The following is a 19,401-nucleotide window of genomic DNA, read 5'->3' on the forward strand; positions in this document are numbered from 1 at the left end:
CCACATTACATTGGGCTCAAATGAAGATGCTTTCAAAGAAATCATGAAAACTTGTTTTTTTATATAGGGGTTTTTCTGCCACTGTGCACTATACTATGTCACCTCCAAGCAACATATGTCACCCCTCCACCACCTTTGTGTTTATGATATACAGTTCAGAGGTCACCGTTAAGCAGAGAAAAGGCACTTGTTTCTTTGCACAAAATCAAGTATTTAATTCTCTTCTTTCTTCAGAAAACTTAGATAAAAGCTCCATTTCCCAAACGCTGTGCTTAAATCTGAACTATGCAAACAGTGCAATTTGGATGGAAATTACTCTGGTATGAATTTATTATGTATTAAAATTAATTTGACTTCTACTGGCTGGTACAGAGTTACATCTTCAATAAAAGTAGATCTAATTTTTGGATTTAAAATGCAAGAGGAATTTAATGTGGCTGCGGGAGGAGTTGTACTGAGAAGCAATAAGATTTATTATACTTCAGAAAAAGATGTTGGTCTGTGAAAATGTCAACATCACTGTATGCAAAATAATGTAAGAGGATAACTTAAATGACAATCAAAATAGCATATTAATTTTAAATGTAGTGTTTATAAAAGACAGAACAAAAAAAAAAAAAAAAAACAACAGCAATGTGAAATAATGAAGAGGCTTCAGTGGTGTGGCTAATTTAATCAGTACCGAGTAGGTAGAAGGTGTTTTGAAGATTTTCCTTTCCTAGGTTCATCCCTCAATACCCGCATGCAATCCCTATAAATTGGGAGAGCCCTGTTATCTCTCCCATATACATATCTAGTGCTGCAGTCTCCAAACTGTGGGGTAACTTATAGCTCCTCACATCAAAACATTGTCAATGATGGGGCATTAGGTAAGTGAGTGGATACTGAGTAGAGCAATAAACAGGATAAAATGTGATGTGAATTAGAAAAAAAATAAAACACTGAGACACAAACAGAAAAATAAATGCGATGAAAAGAAACTGAATGGAGTGAAGGGATTAGAGATGCACCTTGGGTGGGAAGGAGGATGGAAGTTAATTAAGACGGTTTATCATGTATGTGCTTTACAGTTTTTAGAATGAAAAAATGAAACAGATTCACCCTATGTATTACAAAGATTATATCAGCCTACTTATATACAACCGCTTATTTGTGTCAGAGACATCTAAAACCAAAATGCTTCAGAGAATGATTTATGTCCCTATTACCTCTATTTCTAAACACATTTAATCCTCAACTCAGCTCCTGCCTGAATAAAAAATCAGTGTAAGTTGTACTGAATAATTTAAGTAATTGCAGCTAAATATTTACACAATAATTCTGCTAAATAGTTTCATATTTGCAAAACTGAAATGGAAAATGCTTCTAAAGAAAACAAAGGAGACTGAGGTACCATAACTGTATTTTTCACGTATGATATAATGAACCTTTGACTTCTAGAAAAAGTTGTGAATCTGAAAAGGTTTTATAATGACATGAATTGATCTAGGCTGGATAGTTACTATATCAAAGTGCAAACTAGGACCTGGCTATTAACTTATCTGGGGCCAATCTACTACTACCAGGATGGTGCAATGATGCACTCTCCATAATAAACCCATGAGCAACCTATAGATTTTATGCTGAGTGGCCTACAAACTGTATATTTTATTTGTTGTTGATGCTAACATAACTGGTCAGGAATCAGCATAACTTTTGACAGTGCCTCCTTATTTTGTTTAGTTCACAATGTTCAGACTTTGTAGCACAATAAATGGGTCTCCAAGATAATGGTTTCTTAATATCATTTTGAGATTAGTAATGCAGAGCTGTTTAAACTCAAAGGTACTTGTGGGTCTGCACAGATTCTATTAAGATTTCATGAGGATTTTTTTTTTCTAAATCTAATTTGGATGAAAGCAGGGTATCCGGAGAAAACCCATTTAGATATGAGAAGAACATACACATTCCACATAAGCAATGAGCAGATGTTAGGATTTATTATGAGATTCTGGCACGGTAAGACATAAGTTTTATCATTCAGCCACCATTTCAAATAATTAAATTTTTTTCAACTTGATGTTACAAAAGATATAATTTTGGACTTAGAAATGTTAAACTACAGCTGTATCCAATTGCAGTGCTGTACTATTATAAATGAATTCAATGGCAATTACTGTGTGCCTCTTATAAATTTAACAAGCAACACAGAAAATTGCCATTTATTATAATACATGAAATTAAGTTTCTTGGATGGATATTCTGCTCCTGACTCATTTCTTGAAGAGCAAATTAAATCTACTCCAACTCAAAAAGCCCTCTATCAGGTATCTATCACTTGAACTTCAGTCATAAACATTGTTTCTAGATTTACACAGTGTTATATAAATTGTTTTAAAAGATATTACATATTGGAAACCATGATCATGCTTGTGAATTCAGGTAGGAAAATGCATTCTTTTTGATTGATGTTGATGCCGGGAAAATTCATGTTTCTCATTTCCCACAGTTGTAATGATCTCTGTGACATCATATTTGACTGTATATTTTAAAGGTACTATGTGGGGTGAAGCCCAGTTCATAGGTAAACCATTATGCCAACCCTGCAAGGTCAGAGTTGTCATAATGGTTAAGGTCTTCCCCTCGCAGACACGAGGGATAGAGGTTGAGTCTGACTATTGTGTGCAGTCTGATTATCTAGTATTTACCTATGGGATTGAAAATCAAAGTTATAATATAATACCTCTTCAGACTATCAGCTTTAATTTTGAAATCCTGACATTTGTGGTCATGATACGGAACCCTTCAAAATTCAAATTCTTGATTGTCAAACTTTTCATAAGTGTGTAACAAATTGTAAATGACTACAGTCATTTCAGGGATAACAGTGACATTCTCTAGCACAATCAAACCCTGCTGTGCTTACAATGTGTTTTTAATCATCTCCTCGGGTGCCTGGTTACTGGAGGAGTGAATCTTCTAGCTGTAGAAGAGATCTTCACAGTGCTTGGCAGATGTTCCTCCATAATATTATGCTTTTGAGCCCACTCATTCTACTTAAAGTTTTACTGCACTAAGTGCATCCTGGAACAACAGAGCAGCACAAGACCTCATCTGCAGCTTGTATATGTGATAGTGTCATGACAAGAGCTGAGGAAGCAAGAATTAACAGATCCATATCATGCCTATTACATTACAACTTAAGACTTCCAGAAAATTCCAAGCTAAAAAAAAAACTGTTAAAAAGATGTGCAAATACAGGCAAATAAAGCAAACTACTTCAGTGAACTCACAAGATTGTACTGGAAGGATATATTGTAACAAGGGCATACAAATTGTAGATTAGTTTACATTTAATTTAAAATATATAATATTACCTCATTTTCTTTAGTAATACTGAGGAAGTTGCCATGTAATGATGTCGCCAGTTGTGAGTTTGAAGAAAACATATTCACCAGATTTGCAAGTTTATATGTATTTGTTAAGATGTGGTATCTAAAAAGAAAGAAATAATTCTTGATATTTGTATTATCCGTTCAAATGTTGATTTAAGTTTCACATTTTTTGCACTCTGTATAAAAATAATATTTTAGTAGTTATATATTTCATTTATTTTTACAAATACCACCATGTAACTAAACATTAGTGGTCATTAATTTCATTAACTGGATCTAGACCAACTGGAAACACATTGTAAAAAGTTTGGTTCTTTTCTAAGAGTATGAAAGGCCTTGCAAATTGACAATCATAGTTCACTATTATGAACACATGGTCAGCTGTTGTTTGTATCCTTTGTTAGAAAATTTAATTTAGGACTAAGACTGCTTTCAGTGATGGTTTAAGATTACCCCATGTATATAAGGAACTAAATTGTAATTATTCTTTATACTTTGCAGAAAAGTTTTTGCTTCTGAAACATTTTAACATGTTTTCATTTTTGCAATATAGTCATGACAAAAAAGGACTAATATCTTCTTGGAATCTTCTAGCAACAATGCGGCACTGTTGCGGAAGATATTATCTGGCTGACAATATCCCTGATGGTGAGAAGTCCAAGATGGCAGCATCTTGCTACCTTCAATACCCTCAGTCTGTACATGAAGTACATGGACTGGGAGTACTTTATGTTAACAATTGTTTTGTGTTGTCTTATGGCAGGTTATTTTGTATAATGTACATGGCATTTAGACTTATATTATCTGTGAAAGAAGTTATTGTCATTGTTGATGTCTGTGACATCTTTACAGCTCCATAGTTCTGTTTCAGTGTTTTTATGTTGTATCATCACTTGCAGCAGTTATTGTGAGCAGTCTACTGATTCAGTATTCCGAAATGCAGACCTCAGAGACTTACTGTTATCAGTGTTTTCACATTGTATCAGGACTTGCAGCATTTATTGTGAACAGTTTACTGGTCTAGTATTCCAAAATGCAGACCTCAGAGACTTACTGTTGTAGCTTTCTGTGTGTTCTGCAATTAGTTGTTTTGGGTCCCCTTCAGATGATCTAAGTTCCAGAAAGTCTAACTTCATATGGTTGAGACCATATGATCGACTCAAAATGTCAAAGCTTTTGTATGGAGATCGTGGCACAGTGGGTATCAGAGAATTTACTATTTCCCTACTGTAGTGCAATCTATATATGTAATATGCAGGGGGTATGGGGGTTGCAGCCCCCTGCATGGAGGTGAAGGGGGGTAGCCCCCTGCAAAAATGCAGTTTTTTGTTGTTTAGCTGTGTTTGACATTTTTGAAAGTCGATCATATGGTTTCAACCATATGACGTTTGATTTTCTGAAACTTTGATCTTGTGACATAGATCCATTTTTCCAGCTAATCCTAGCTAACCTGTCTTGGAACTGTGGTCTTTATCTGTGGCTGCATTTGTGTCCTATGGTCTAGTGGCACAAGTAGGCTGTACTCAGACTGGATATCTTTTGCTTATGATCTGGATATTGATTGTTTTTATATCTGATTGTTTCTTTCTATCAGAGCTATAGACTCATTCAGAAGGTCTGCATTTTGTTAATTTTCTCCATTTCCTTCTCTGCATAATCACTGAATTTGTTATCCAATTTTTATTAGTAGAATAGAATGCTGCAACAAACTCTTGCACCATCGTTTAACCCTGATTTTCAAGGTACCTAATTTTCTACTATTTTCTGAACTATAACTTTACCCTTTGGGAAGTGCATTGGGATGTTCTAATAAGATACCATATGGATTCAAGATTTATTTTTTGTTTTTTTTTTGTTACTGTTACTGTGTTTGGTAGTATTTAATTCATGTAGTAATAATTTTAAATTGTAGAGTTTGTTAGTTTTTTACTAATTTTTTACTAATTTTTTATTTTTACTTATGCTGGTTTTCTTTCATGTATTTACTTCTGTGGAGCTTTTCTCTCCGGGCCTCTACTGAAAATGGAAATATCTCCAGCTAGACTAGCCCGGTCAACAAATGTAAAATAAAATAAAATAAATAAAATAAATACATTTTTACTATTTTTTTTCTGTTTTGATTTGTTTTTATTTTGTTTTTTGTTAGTTGTGGGTAAGGTCTTATATTTTTAATGTATCATATTCAACACTTAACTTGACCTTGTAATCAGTGTGTAGGAACTAAGTATTTTGATAAAGCTGACATTCAGGCTGCAGTTGAAGGTACAATCACATCACCTTCGGTGTCAAAATACCAAAATATTGAAAACTCAAAATACTGAAACCTATTTAACACAGGGTGGCAAGCCTTCCTGTACCCCCATGTGGGGGTGTTTACCCCCAACACTCCCCGTTAATTAAAAATACCAGCTCTGAGGATACTTACCAGTGTGGAAAGGGTAAATTGCCATTTTCAATCTTTTTCGTTTCCAATATTTTGGATTTTCAGAGTTTTGAGTTTTCAGTCAAATGAATAGAATTAAAAGGAGTTGTATCCTCTCATCACTTCAGACCCTGGGATAGCTTTGACAAATGGGATTTAAGGAGGAAACTTTGACAAACTATGAGAGAGAAAACTTAGGTTCATAGCTGAACAGCATGCCTTAAACTAGAGAGTTTGGTAAAAAAGATCTGATATTTTAATAGGTAAGCTAAGGTCCACGACTATGGAATTAGATGTTTCAGCAGTTCTAGCACTACTTCAAGTACCTACTGTAACAACGTGCAGTGCTAGAAATATTACAAACACTCCATGGAACCAGCTTTTCAGTTTTAGTTGGGGTTTATTTGCAAGGAATGCTCACTGCTAGATTAATTCCCAAAGTTTTGCTCACACTGTCATAGGTTCATAGGTTCATAAGTAAGTACTAGCTTGGCTGCCCCTGAGGGACATTTTAAGCCTAGCAAGTTTCCCTTTTTATATTCAAAATAATCTATCCCATTTGACTATAGGTTGGCCTTACCCATCCCATTGTTTATAATTATATATTACCTCTTAATAAGAATAACTGGGATCATACCATAGATAATTTGAGGGGACTGATGCACAGAATAAGCATTTATGAGCTGCCTCTCTCCATTAGTAGTACAAGGGGCAGTCCTGGAGTAACTTTTCTGTTTCCCAACCATTGATCTAAGTTGCTCTTGAAAATGGACAGATATGAACTTTGTTTTCTGTGGATAGGGAGTCTGTTCCACAGCAGCACAATTCTCTGTGAGATATAACTTTCCCTCCAAACCATTCCACTGATGTTGCAGAAGAGGTTTGGATTCCTAGATCAAGTATTTCTGATGCCAACTGGCTTGCTGATGTGCGGTAAATCCATCACTAATGGGTTGGAGGATGCCTTGTATTCTAACCACAGGTCACCTCTTGCCAGACTGTAGAATACCGAGTATAGTGACAGGGATTTGAGTTGATCTGTATAATACCGAGTATATTGAGAGGGCTTTGAGTCAGTCTGTAGAATACTGAGTATAGTGACAGGGCTTTGAGTCGGTCTATAGAATACTGAGTATAGTGACAGAGCTTTGAGTCAGTCTGTAGTAGAATACTGAGTATACTGACAGGGCTTTGAGTCGGTCTATAGAATACCGAGTATAGTGACAGAGCTTTGAGTCAGTCTGTAGAATACTGAGTATAGTGACAGGGCTTTCAGTCGGTCTGTAGAGTACTGAGTATAGTGACAGGGCTTTCAGTCAGTCTGTAGAATACTGAGTATAGTGACAGGGCTTTGAGTCAGTCTGTAGAATACCGAGTATAGTGACAGGGCTTTGAGTCAGTCTGTAGAATACTGAGTATAGTGACAGGGCTTTGAGTCGGTCTGTAGAATACCGAGTATAGTGACAGAGCGCTGAGTCAGTCTGTAGAATACTGAGTATAGTGACAGGGCTTTGAGTCAGTCTGTAGAATACTGAGTATAGTGACAGAGCTTTGAGTCAGTCTGTAGAATACTGAGTATAGTGACAGGGCTTTGAGTCAGTCTGTAGAATACTGAGTATAGTGACAGGGCTTTGAGTCGGTCTGTGGAATACTGAGTATAGTGACAGGGCTTTCAGTCGGTCTGTAGAGTACTGAGTATAGTGACAGAGCTTTCAGTTGTTCTGTAGAATATTCAGTATAGTGACAGGGCTTTCAGTTGTTCTGTAGAATATTCAGTATAGTGACAGGGCTTTGAGTTGTTCTGTAGAATACTGAGTATAGTGACAGGGCTTCGAGTCAGTCTGTAGAATACTGAGTATAGTAACAAGGCTTTGAGTGGGTCTGTAGAATACTGAATATAGTGACAGGGCTTTGAGTCAGTCCATACAGGGTATGTTGTTTAGGTCTTGTATCCTTTTAGTAAGGTATGTCTGTAGGTGGTCCAGTTGTTATATGTGTCTGGACAGACAAATGACAAAAGGGTATTATATTCATTGACTGGCCTGAGCATCAGTAGACACAGCACTAACACCAGCAGTGTGCCCGACCATCAGCAGACACAGCACTACCATCAGTAGTGTGCTTGAGCATCAACAGATATAGCACTACCACCAGCAGTGTGCCTTTCCATCAGCAGATACAGCACTACCACCAGCAGTGTGTCTGACCATTAGCAGACACAGCACTACCATCAGCAGTGTGTCTGACCATCAGCAGACACAGCACTGCCACCAGCAGTGTGTCTGACCATCAGCAGACACAGCACTACCACCAGCAGTGTGCCTGACCATCAGCAGATACAGCACTACCACCAGCAGTGTGTCTGCCCATCAGCAGACACAGCACTACCACCAGCAGTGTGCCTGACCATCAGCAGACACAGCAGTACTACTAGCAGTGTGCTTGAAAAAACAGCAGACACAGCACTATCACCAGTAGTGTGATTGACCATCAGCAGACACAGCACCACCACCAGCAGTGTGTCTGACCATCAGCAGACACAACACTATCACCAACAGTGTGTTTGACCATCAGCAGTTACAGTCATTCTCTCATATGGCCCTTCTCCCAAGAGTAAAATGACTGGTTCTAGCATCATCGAATAGGATGTAAGACCAAGACAGCCCTTCTGCTTTCATGTCACTGCAACATGACAATCTGGGATTTTAAAATTATAAGGCAAGAGGGTCAAACTCACCGGAACAATTTTGGCTTGTATTTTTTTTTTTTTTTTTTTTAGATTACAGATCTAAAGTAGTGGGACTAGTCTATGATTAACACAAACTCTCCACCCAATAAATGGTATTTCAGGGTGGAGAAGGCTCATTTTTGTAGCAAGGCATTCTCCCTCTACAGCTGAATAACATATTTTACCTCTGCTAATATAACAGAGGGAATGAACATTTTCACCTATATTGTGAAAAAGGACTGAACCTATGCCTGCCTCAGATGTATATACTAAAAATTGCTTGGAAAAGTCTGGAACCATTAGTATTTTTTGGGAACACAACATGCATTTCAGTTGCTTAAAGACTTGTTTTATTTTATTTTATTTTAGTTTTGTTTAGTTTGAGTTTGTTAAGTAGGAGAGTGAACTAGTCCAGGGACCTTTTTGGGTCACATCCCAGGGCCTTAGGCAAAGCCAAATACATTTGCAACTTGTCAAGTAATAACATTACATATTTCATCAGACAATAACATTACATTGGACATAATATGACCTCTACAGAATATAATAATTATTGTAACAACATTTACATAAATAAAAATGAACTGCAGGATATTAATAACAAAGGTGGTTCTGATAATGGTATCTACAGTGAGAGAAGAAAGCAAGCATACATCATACTCTTGGAATGTAGTGGAGACAGTGTGTAGTATAAACAAGGCAGATGTTTAATTATTTATGTGTAATAAGCAGACAAAAAAAAACAAGGAGGCAAGTGTAGTAGATATGCATTAATGTCAGAATACAGAAAAAGTAGGCTGAGCTTATCGAAGGAAGGACACTCAGCAAACTTGGAGCTACAATATATAACATTAAGTATCCTGGTTTTTGTTTATTTTGTTCTTTATTTCTTTGTTGTTTATAGCACTTTGTGTACTGTGTATTTTTTCTAGCTAGTTTCACTGTGTGTGAGGTATTAACTGGAAATTGTCCACCCTTATTAAGCATCTGTTGGGTTGTTTGTTTATGATAACTTGTTGCAGTTAAACTCTTTTTTTCTAGTGGCTCCTTTAGCTGTTTAAAACTTTCATTTAAAGGCTCACTGCTGCTTTTCAGCTGGGAGTAACACTTCTGCAGTTTGTTCTAAGTAGTGTGGATATTTGTAGCATTTCCATATTCAGGCTTGTATTTGGGCCTAGTGTTTGTGGAGGCTGTGTGTCTGAGTACATAATTCAGGGACATCTTGTTTTAGCCAAAGCCATTAGGCATTTCAGTGAGAGAGACTTGTTTGAGGTCATTGGCTGACTGAGGTCTCCTGGACTACAGCTTAGACTAAGCACCTCATTGGTTCTTTTGAGATTTCTTTCTTAAAACTGTCTCAGGTTTCAACTTTCTGTTACCTAAGAAGCTCAGTTGTGAGTGTTCAGCCATTTTACAGTGAGCTTATCGAAGGAAGGACACTCAGCAAACTTGGAGCTACAATATATAACATTAAGTATCCTGGTTTTTGTTTATTTTGTTCTTTATTTCTTTGCTGTTTATAGCACTTTGTGTACTGTGTATTTTTCTAGCTAGTTTCACTGTGTGTGAGGTATTAACTGGAAATTGTCCACCCTTATTAAGCATCTGTTGGGTTGTTTGTTTATGATAACTTGTTGCAGTTAAACTCTTTTTTCTAGTGGCTCCTTTAGCTGTTTAAAACTTTCATTTAAAGGCTCACTGCTGCTTTTCAGCTGGGAGTAACACTTCTGCAGTTTGTTCTAAGTAGTGTGGATATTTGTAGCATTTCCATATTCAGGCTTGTATTTGGGCCTAGTGTTTGTGGAGGCTGTGTGTCTGAGTACATAATTCAGGGACATCTTGTTTTAGCCAAAGCCATTAGGCATTTCAGTGAGAGAGACTTGTTTGAGGTCATTGGCTGACTGAGGTCTCCTGGACTACAGCTTAGACTAAGCACCTCATTGGTTCTTTTGAGATTTCTTTCTTAAAAACTGTCTCAGGTTTCAACTTTCTGTTACCTAAGAAGCTCAGTTGTGAGTGTTCAGCCATTTTACAGTGAGCTTATCGAAGGAAGGACACTCAGCAAACTTGGAGCTACAATATATAACATTAAGTATCCTGGTTTTTGTTTATTTTGTTCTTTATTTCTTTGTTGTTTATAGCACTTTGTGTACTGTGTATTTTTCTAGCTAGTTTCACTGTGTGTGAGGTATTAACTGGAAATTGTCCACCCTTATTAAGCATCTGTTGGGTTGTTTGTTTATGATAACTTGTTGCAGTTAAACTCTTTTTTTCTAGTGGCTCCTTTAGCTGTTTAAAACTTTCATTTAAAGGCTCACTGCTGCTTTTCAGCTGGGAGTAACACTTCTGCAGTTTGTTTCCCACCGCCTCCCTGTCGGTATAGTGTTTTTATAGTTGGTGGCTTTGCAGTTGCCGCCCCTAGTGTAAATTTGATCTGGGACCCTCCTCCCAGTCTAGCGTCATTACCTCATTCTACCCAGTACAGGAGAGCATTTGAAAAGGCCAATCAGCTTAGTTTCTGCTACTCCTTTCTCTCTTTCCTTTCTCTCTTTCAAAAAAAAAAAAAAAAAAAAAAAATATATATATATACTGTATTTGTGTTTTTTCTTACTTTATTTTGCTCTTGCGTCATCTTAAAAGTACTCAATTGTATTTATTACTGCTTGGTGTAACTCATTGTAAGCCTTTTAGTTTAAGCACCTGGGCTTCAGACCAGTTTTACATTAGGAAGGTTTGTGGTCTGCACTGTAGTGGCAGAACAGGTAGCTTACATCCTTCTAAGTTGGGAACTGCTGATTGAGGGCTCAGTGTCTGTTATTCTAAAAGTGTATTAATTCTGGTTTAAGCACTTGGGCTTGAGGCCAGTTATTTTACATTAAGAGGGTTCGTGTTCTGCACTCTTGTGGGAGGAGGCTGGACTCTGTCCTTCTGAGCTGGGAATTTCTGGTTAAAGCTTATAGTGCCTGCATATTTGAACTGCTTCTTACTGAAATTGGTACACCTCGTTTGGCATAGACTAGATCCAGACCTGCTGAATCTAGCTTTGTTTGTATAACTTGAGCACTAATCCAGGCATTTTTAAAGTATTCAGTTGTATTTATTACTGCTGGTAGTAACTTGATTAAAGTGTAGCTATCATTTCTAAGTCTTTTGGATTAAGCACTTGGGCTTCAGACCAGTTGTTTTACATTAGGAAGGTTTGTGGCCTGCACTGTGGTGGCAGGACAGGCAGCTTACATCCTTCTAGGTTAGGAACTGCTGATTGAGAGCTCAGTGTCTGTTATTCTAAAAGTGTATTAGTTCTGGTTTAAGCACTTGGGCTTCAGGCCAGTTATTTTACGTTAGGAAGGATTGCGGTCTGCACTCTTGTGGGAGGAGAGGCTGGACTCTGCCCTTCTGAGCTGAATAAGCGACTTTTCTTGATACTAATTATAATTTTTGTTGCTTTCCACATCTGAATACCTAGCGACTGTATTTCGCCTGCCTTTCTGTTACACTGAAGCTGTTTTACTGCATTTAACTTAATATTGCACTTGGAATCCTTGTTTGTTACTATTTGACTGTATTTGTAGCAAATTCTTCTGTGTAAGCTGTAGTAGCTGATTCATAGCATTTATAAGTGTTTGCTGTACCTGTTTCTGCCTGTTCTGTGAAAAAAAAAAAAAAAGAAAAAAATATCTCTTGTTTTCCTGCTTTACTAGTTTAGTCCAGTTTCAGAGTTGCTGATTCCTGGGCTTTGGTTGTAGTTCCTGTGTACTGTTTCCTTGCCTTATTTGGGGGAGAGGAAGTTACCTTGCTTACCAGTGGGAGTGGGAAGCATTGAGCTGCCTTTTGTCCAGTTTTGTGAGGTTTCAGCCAGTAACTAGTAGTTTATTGGTCGTTTTGGGCCAGTTTCTAGCTTTTTCCAGCCCCCTGGTATAAAAGCGTAAACGCGTTAAGCTGATTTAAGCGGAGCTGCCACTGTTGCACACTAGGGCAGCGCCGTTAGGCAGGTTTAAACTATTCGGGCTACCTAAAGTCCACTCTTCAAATTTTCCCTTAAAACTACCTTCCTCGAACTATACTACTGATCTAATCAGCTTATCCTATAACTAAAAAGATCATCTCCACTTGACTCCAAGTAGACTATTCTCTATCTGTTAAACCTAGCACTTGCTCCTACAGTACTTATTACCTTGATACGGCACTCTTGTCATAGATAGTACCCCAAAAAGGTAACCCCCCATTTCTCGGTCACCCACGTCCCCCTGAATCTTTTTTAAAGTTTTTGTCTATCCTTCTAGCATGTCGAGAGATCAGTTGCTAGTGTCCTCTCCTGCTCAGCTGGTGAACCTGGGAATACTGAGGCAATGTTACAATTGCCTCATGTACACAGACAACCCTCTCCTCCTCCCACAAAACACAAATACATGCGAGAGATGCAACTATACGGCCAAACTGGAGGCTGAGCTCTCTCAACACAGGACTGGCAAGACCAGTCAGGAGGAGAAGGTTACCACACACACTATAGACCCAGTCTCACATAGCACCATTACAACCTCAAATCATACACATAAACACACAAAGACATACTGGAGGCTCTGATCAAAAATCTACCAAAACAGCAGAGGCCACCAAAGCAGACACCCAAACAACCACCACCTCAGAACACAACACCTGCAACACATAGACCTCACAGTCAGAGTGTCAAACAGTCACAGCCCTTAAGGCCAAACACAATGCCAGACACACTAGTCATTGGTGACTCCATAGTCAGACACACTGATGTCCCGCTCACCAGACTGAGTAAGGAGAAGGTCACAGTAAGCTGCCTGTCGGGCGCTAGAATCCGCCACATACGCAAGCACTCAGGTCTCTCAACAGCAAGTACAAATATGACTCAGTCATTGTCCACGCTGGTGTAAGCGACCTGAGACGTACCTCCTTGGACTACATGAAAAGAGACATTGAGGAGCTCTCTGACTATGTAGCCCAGGCAGGTATGACCCTGACCTTGAGCAGTATCCTACCTTCACCAAGAGTGATGCCACAATACAGAGATAAGATGATCAGCTTTAACAATTGGCTTAAACACTGGTGTCACTCAAAGGGGATCCAGTATCTGTCTGCCTGGGATGACATGCTGGACAAGCCACGCTGCTTCAAGGGACGGCTTGCACCTGTCACCCTGGGATTCCGGATATTGGCAAAGGCTCTTGCCACCCCATAGTGCCTTTTTAGGCAAGGCTCAAATTCTAAACCTACCACCCTAGAACACAAAAAGGAAAAAAACTAAGGGTAATGCTGCTCAATGCCAGAAGTCTCAATCTCAAAATGCACGACTCGAGGCCCTTCTCAGTATGGAGAACATCGATGTCTGTGCTGTGACAGAAACCTGGTTCAAGGCTCCTGAGAGCACCCCAGCGCTATCAGGTTTTACCTCATATCATGCGTTCCGCCCCAAAATCCGGACAATACCAAGAAAGGAGGGGGTATCCATATTCATTAAGGACACCCACACCTCAAGACTGGTGGCAACGCACGATGCATCGGAGACCATCCAGGTGCAATTAACCATAGGCAAGACTGCTCTGCAAATTGTAGCATGTTACAGGCCACCCTCACAAACTCAGGAACCTCACATGGCCTTCCTGAAAACACTAGAGGGATAAATGTATCACCAAACACCATCATACTAGGTGACTTCAATTACCCTAATATAGACTGGGAACACTACTCAAGCCCAAACACCCTAGCCCAAAAGTTCCTGGAATTCATAAACTCAAATGCCATGGGACAAGTAGTCACCATCGGCACGAGAGGAGATAGGATACTTGATCTCATCGTCACGAAGATCGGAGCGCAATGTTCAAGACCGGAAGTATACCCTCACTGGTGAGATCAGATCACAAACTAATCTCGCTGGAGGTCCTCATCCCACCCCACCTGAAATAAAAAGACCACAGTAAAGAACTTCTCAAAAGCCGACTTCACACTTCTAAAGACTAGTGTGGTCTCCTTTAAGGCCCCGAGCTGGTGGAAAACAGTACTCAAGCCGCTGAATCACTTACAGACGCCTTCTACCAGCACCTGCAGGACTGCATGGATAAGGCAATCCCAAACAAAACAAAGACTCTTAGTACCAAAGGCAAGCGTCCAGTCTGGTGGACCCCAGCCATAAACAAACTCTACAATAAAAGGAGGAAGCTACTACAAGATACAGCAAAATCCTTAAAAGGTAAGACACCCTTGATCACTATAAGTAAAAAACTAAGAGCTCTCATAAAATCATCCAAAGCAAATTTCGAGAGAAAAATAGCTAAAGACTCAAAAGACAATCATAAGGCCTTCTTTAGCTATGTTAGACACCTAGGAGGAAACTCCCAGATATGCTCAGAACTAGTTCAAAATGATGTGAAGATTACTGATCCTACAGACATTGCCAACATACTGGCTGACAGGTTCAGTGCAAACTTCTCCCCTCCCCAAAAGGAGAGATATCTATACCAAACGATTGCAGCCCCAAACATCTCCAGCCCAAGTGAGAACTGCTCTCTCCAAAGCAAAAACACAGCATCCATGGGACCTGATGGTGTCCCCGGCTGTGTGCTCCACGAACTCAATGAGGAATTAAACCCACAGCTAGGACAGCTGTTTAATCAAAGTCTTACCTCTGGATACGCACCCAGGAGTGGCGCACTGCAACTGTGGTCCCACTTCACAAAGGCGGTGCCTCCACCGACCCTGGAAATTACCGCCCATTAGCCTGACAAGCCTTATCTGCAAAGCCATGGAGAGGATCATAATGGACCTCATAAATAAAGACATAGGGAATTTGCAGACTTTGGATCCAACCCAGTTTGGCTTTGTCAAAGGCAGATCATGCCTTTTAAACTTGGTTGACTTCTTGAAACAGTCACCAAAGCCATTGACGAGGGAAAGGCAGTCCATACAGCCTACCTCGATCTGGCTAAGGCCTTCGATACAATACCCCACTCGGGTATCATTGAAAAACTCATCAGCTTAAATGTTAACCCATACATCACAAGATGGGTTGCAAACTGGCTGAGTGACAGAACCCACAGGGTCAGAGTTGCTGGCGCCATGTCAGACTCAAAACCTGTCACAAGTGGTGTCCCACAGGGCTCAGTCCTGGGCCCACTCTTGTTTGGCATCTACTTTTCCAAGTACAAGCAAACACAGGAGGGTTATGGCTGACAAAGTTTGCAGATGACTGCAAACTGGCGCCATAGTAGAAAACACATCTGACACAGATATCCTTCAGAAGGGTCTCACAGAAACGGATAACTGGTGCCAGAGCCACGGCCTGAAGTTAAATGCCAAAAATGCATAGTCATACCCTTTGGGAAAAACAAGGTTACCCCTAGCTACCAAATAGGTGGCAATCCACTGAGCACAGAAGAAGTTATCAGGGACCTGGGGACCCAGGTTGATAGTAGTCTGTCATTCGACACCCATGTAGCTAAAGTAGTTAGGAAGACTTTCTACATTGCCCACCTTATCATGAAGGGATTCTCATCTAGATCAAGGGAGGTCATAGTCTCCCTTTACTCATCACTCATCAGACCAATGATTGAGTACAATGCCCCATTTGGGATGTATCTGACCCGACACCTGCAGCAGCTGGAGAGGCCACAAAAGTTCCTCACCAAAAGGATAAAGGGTCTCAAAAATCTGTCCTATGCTGCCAGACTGAAAGAACTCCAGCTCTATTCAGTCGCCACCGCTTGCTCAGAGGTGACCTTTGCCTAACATACAAGGCCATGTCAAACCCAGATTTGATGAATATGCTTCACCTCAAAAATCTAGATCCATCAGAGCCACAAGGGCGGAGACTTAAACCTCGACACGGCTATTAATAGGACGTGCTGGAGGGATAGATTCATTACCCAAAGACTCCCTATGCTGTGGAACAAAATCCCGGTACATGTGAGGCAGAGCACCTCGCTGGCCTTGTTCAAGAGAAATCTTGACCAATGGATGGGAGATCGCAGATATACCCCAGGGATTACCTCAGTGTCACTGCTCGACAGAGGCACAGCAACATAATGGGTATAGTTCCCCATACTAAAGGGGTGGCGTAAGCCACAAAACGATGGGCTAGGCTTGTAAATGCCCTCGGGCAGATAGCCTAGTATAAACCTATGAACCTATGAACCTATCAAAATCTGTCAATACAGCATGGACAACTGGATTCTTTGAGATAGATTTTAAGTTCCATTTGGAAAGGGTAAAGATTAAAAGATTTGTCTAATACTGTTTGGGAGAGAGCTGCTGGAGGGAGGGGTAATTTTGGAAAAGGATTTTTCTCCAACTGACAGTTGGAATACGGGTCTAATAAGATGAATGGCATTGCAGTTTCCAACAGTATGGCCTGTAACTGAATAGGTAATTTACTTCCAAGAGGAGGAGAATATGACTCATGAAGAATCTGAAAGGGTAGTTTGGAGGAATGTCCTCGTCCTTCACGTACAGATCCCTGGAAACTCTACCTTAAAGCCACTTTAGAAACAATGGTTAGACATATGACCCCCTGAAGATGCACTGGCCACTTAAGTTTAAAGGAAGCCTTATCCTTGGTCATATCAGTCATTGGGTAAGCCATCATAGCAACATTAAGAAGCAAAACATTAATGATACAAAGCTCATCCTTAACTATATTCAAATATAACTTGGGCCAATGGATGGTAAATTAGAAATGTACCCCTCTTTTGGCTTGAATGCCCCTAATGGACAGGGGCAATATGTAAAAGCTTGAAGTACATAGGTCTGTATCATAACTCGTAAAATTCATTAAGGTATTGACACGTCACCAATATTTTGGTGTATTTGGAGAAAGTTTAGGTAGGCTTAAAATGCCTTTTGGGCCAATATTCTAGTAACTGCCTATGAATCTATAAATATATGATAAGAGCTAGTCATTCATAAAAATGCCTTTACCTGTTTATTACTTGTTGGCATGGATCAATGTTTACTGTTTTAATTTTCTCAGCATGTGGTTTCAATATTCTTCAGCCAATTATATAGCTTAAGTTGCAGACTTCTGACATAGTCAGCTTGCGCTTAACTGGGTCATTAGTCAAGACAGGTTGTCACAGGGAATCCAGAACAGATTAAACATTAGGGAAATAGCTTTTCCAGTCTTTAGTCATCCAGGTAGGCTACTACACATCTATGTGGAGTTTAAGAATTTTATCCTACTACACATCTATGTGGAGTTTAAGAATTTTATCCATTAGCCTCTTGGAATGTTGCCTGTGTTCAATAGGTTCCATGTTGCATGGAAATGCCTCTTTAATATCTAGGGCTAGTAGTATTGGCCAGTAGCATTTGGTTAAGTCTAAAGTGGACAGAAACCTAACCTTACCCACCAATTTTGAAGCAGTTCATTTACTTTGATATGGAACATGAATCAAATTTAGATATGATATTAAATTTTCTGAAGTCACTGCAGAACCTTGTAGTCCCATCAGGTTGGATCAGTTCAAGGGGGCTATTCTATGACCCAAGGTTTTAACATTTTCTCTACCTCTTTCTTAACTGCTTGGCATTGGGATTTTGGTATTAAGTACTGTTAAAAATGCACTTATTCACCAATCAGAGTTTTTCTGCTGCACTGTATTTTTTTTCTGACAGATAATTCTGAAAATATGCCTTTATTCCCAAGTACAGATTTCTTTACCTCTTATTTCTAGGAGAATGTGTCATCTGTTTTGACTTCATTGCATGCTGTAGGGTCTTAACTTCTTCTAGAACTATACTTAACTATTTTCTGCAGAGTTTCATAACAGTTATGTGGTTTAACTATTCTGGTGTCCTTTATTATCAGTTGTACCCTATAGTTTACTTCACATTTTTTGGTAAAAATACAAAAGGTCTTTAGTACTTTGTAAGGAATTTGTTTTCAGAAGACGACACTAGCACAAGTACTTGATCCCCTGATCTAAGTAATCTGAGATTAATATTTTTGTCACATGATGTTTGCTGTGTTTCCTGTACTCTTTGTTATATTCTTTTACTATAGACTTTACACTTCTTAACCAGTCTTGCAGGTCTTTAAAATGCTCTGTTACATATTTAAAGGAGGTGTTTTCCTCTTTCCATTTTTCATTTGCTACATCTAGCAAGCTTCAGTGATGTCCATCATTCGGTGTGAATTCATTTGAGCTTTTGGGTACTTTCCTTACAACAAAGAGATGATATGGAAGCAATAGGTTCCAATTTCTGTTGTCTAGTTCTATACCCTTTTGTAACATTGCTTTCTTTATTAAAGTGCTCCACAAGTCCTTCTGGTTAACGCTGTCACACAGTTCTTTGCTGTTTCATTTAAAAAAAAAAAAGTAACAAAGTGAATATGTTATTTTGGATATGGGTATCCATGCCAGTAAGAATTTCTTATGGAATTTCTACTCTAGACAAAAACAGTTCTAGTTATTTTCCTATGGACTTTATATTAACTCTTATCAGGGGTACTGCCTCAGGAAAATTTGTTTCATAATCAGTGGATACCAGGACATACTAATGGCAATTATTCATTTTTACAAGTAAACTTAAATGCCCATTTTTATTTATTTTTTATCCTTTGCTGACCAGGTTAGTCCCACTAGGCTAGCGGCCTCTTTAAAGGGAGACTTAAAGTGGTATTTATACCAGTAGCTGAAATTTAGACAAGGTATTGGCAGTGGCAGCTGGTGACTTCAAATTAAAGGGGGGCTTGCAAGACACAGCTGAATGGGTGGGGCCAATGGGATGGGGTGTGGCCAACTAGAAAGGGGTGGAGCTATGCTCAAAACCACAACAACTGGAACTTTAATTAAATACACTGCCCTGGGTGCCAAAGCGTCATTATGAGAGTCCAATCAAGACAAAATGAAGTG

The 19,401-nt window shown here is 39.2% G+C and overlaps 1 protein-coding gene across 1 annotated transcript in view; it reads right to left on the bottom strand.

The window, feature by feature from the left end:
• The window catches only part of STAB2 (stabilin 2), a 922,612-nt gene that overhangs the window by 427,776 nt on the left and 475,435 nt on the right, over positions 1-19,401 (bottom strand). The window contains exon 30 of the mRNA XM_044087850.1: positions 3,357-3,474. Coding sequence (XP_043943785.1) covers positions 3,357-3,474 — 118 coding nt within the window. The remainder of the gene's footprint in view (positions 1-3,356; positions 3,475-19,401) is intronic.

The sequence above is a fragment of the Protopterus annectens genome, chromosome 11.part0 (genome assembly GCF_019279795.1).
Source record: "Protopterus annectens isolate FY-2018-M chromosome 11.part0, PAN1.0, whole genome shotgun sequence".
Classification (NCBI taxonomy): domain Eukaryota; kingdom Metazoa; phylum Chordata; order Ceratodontiformes; family Protopteridae; genus Protopterus; species Protopterus annectens.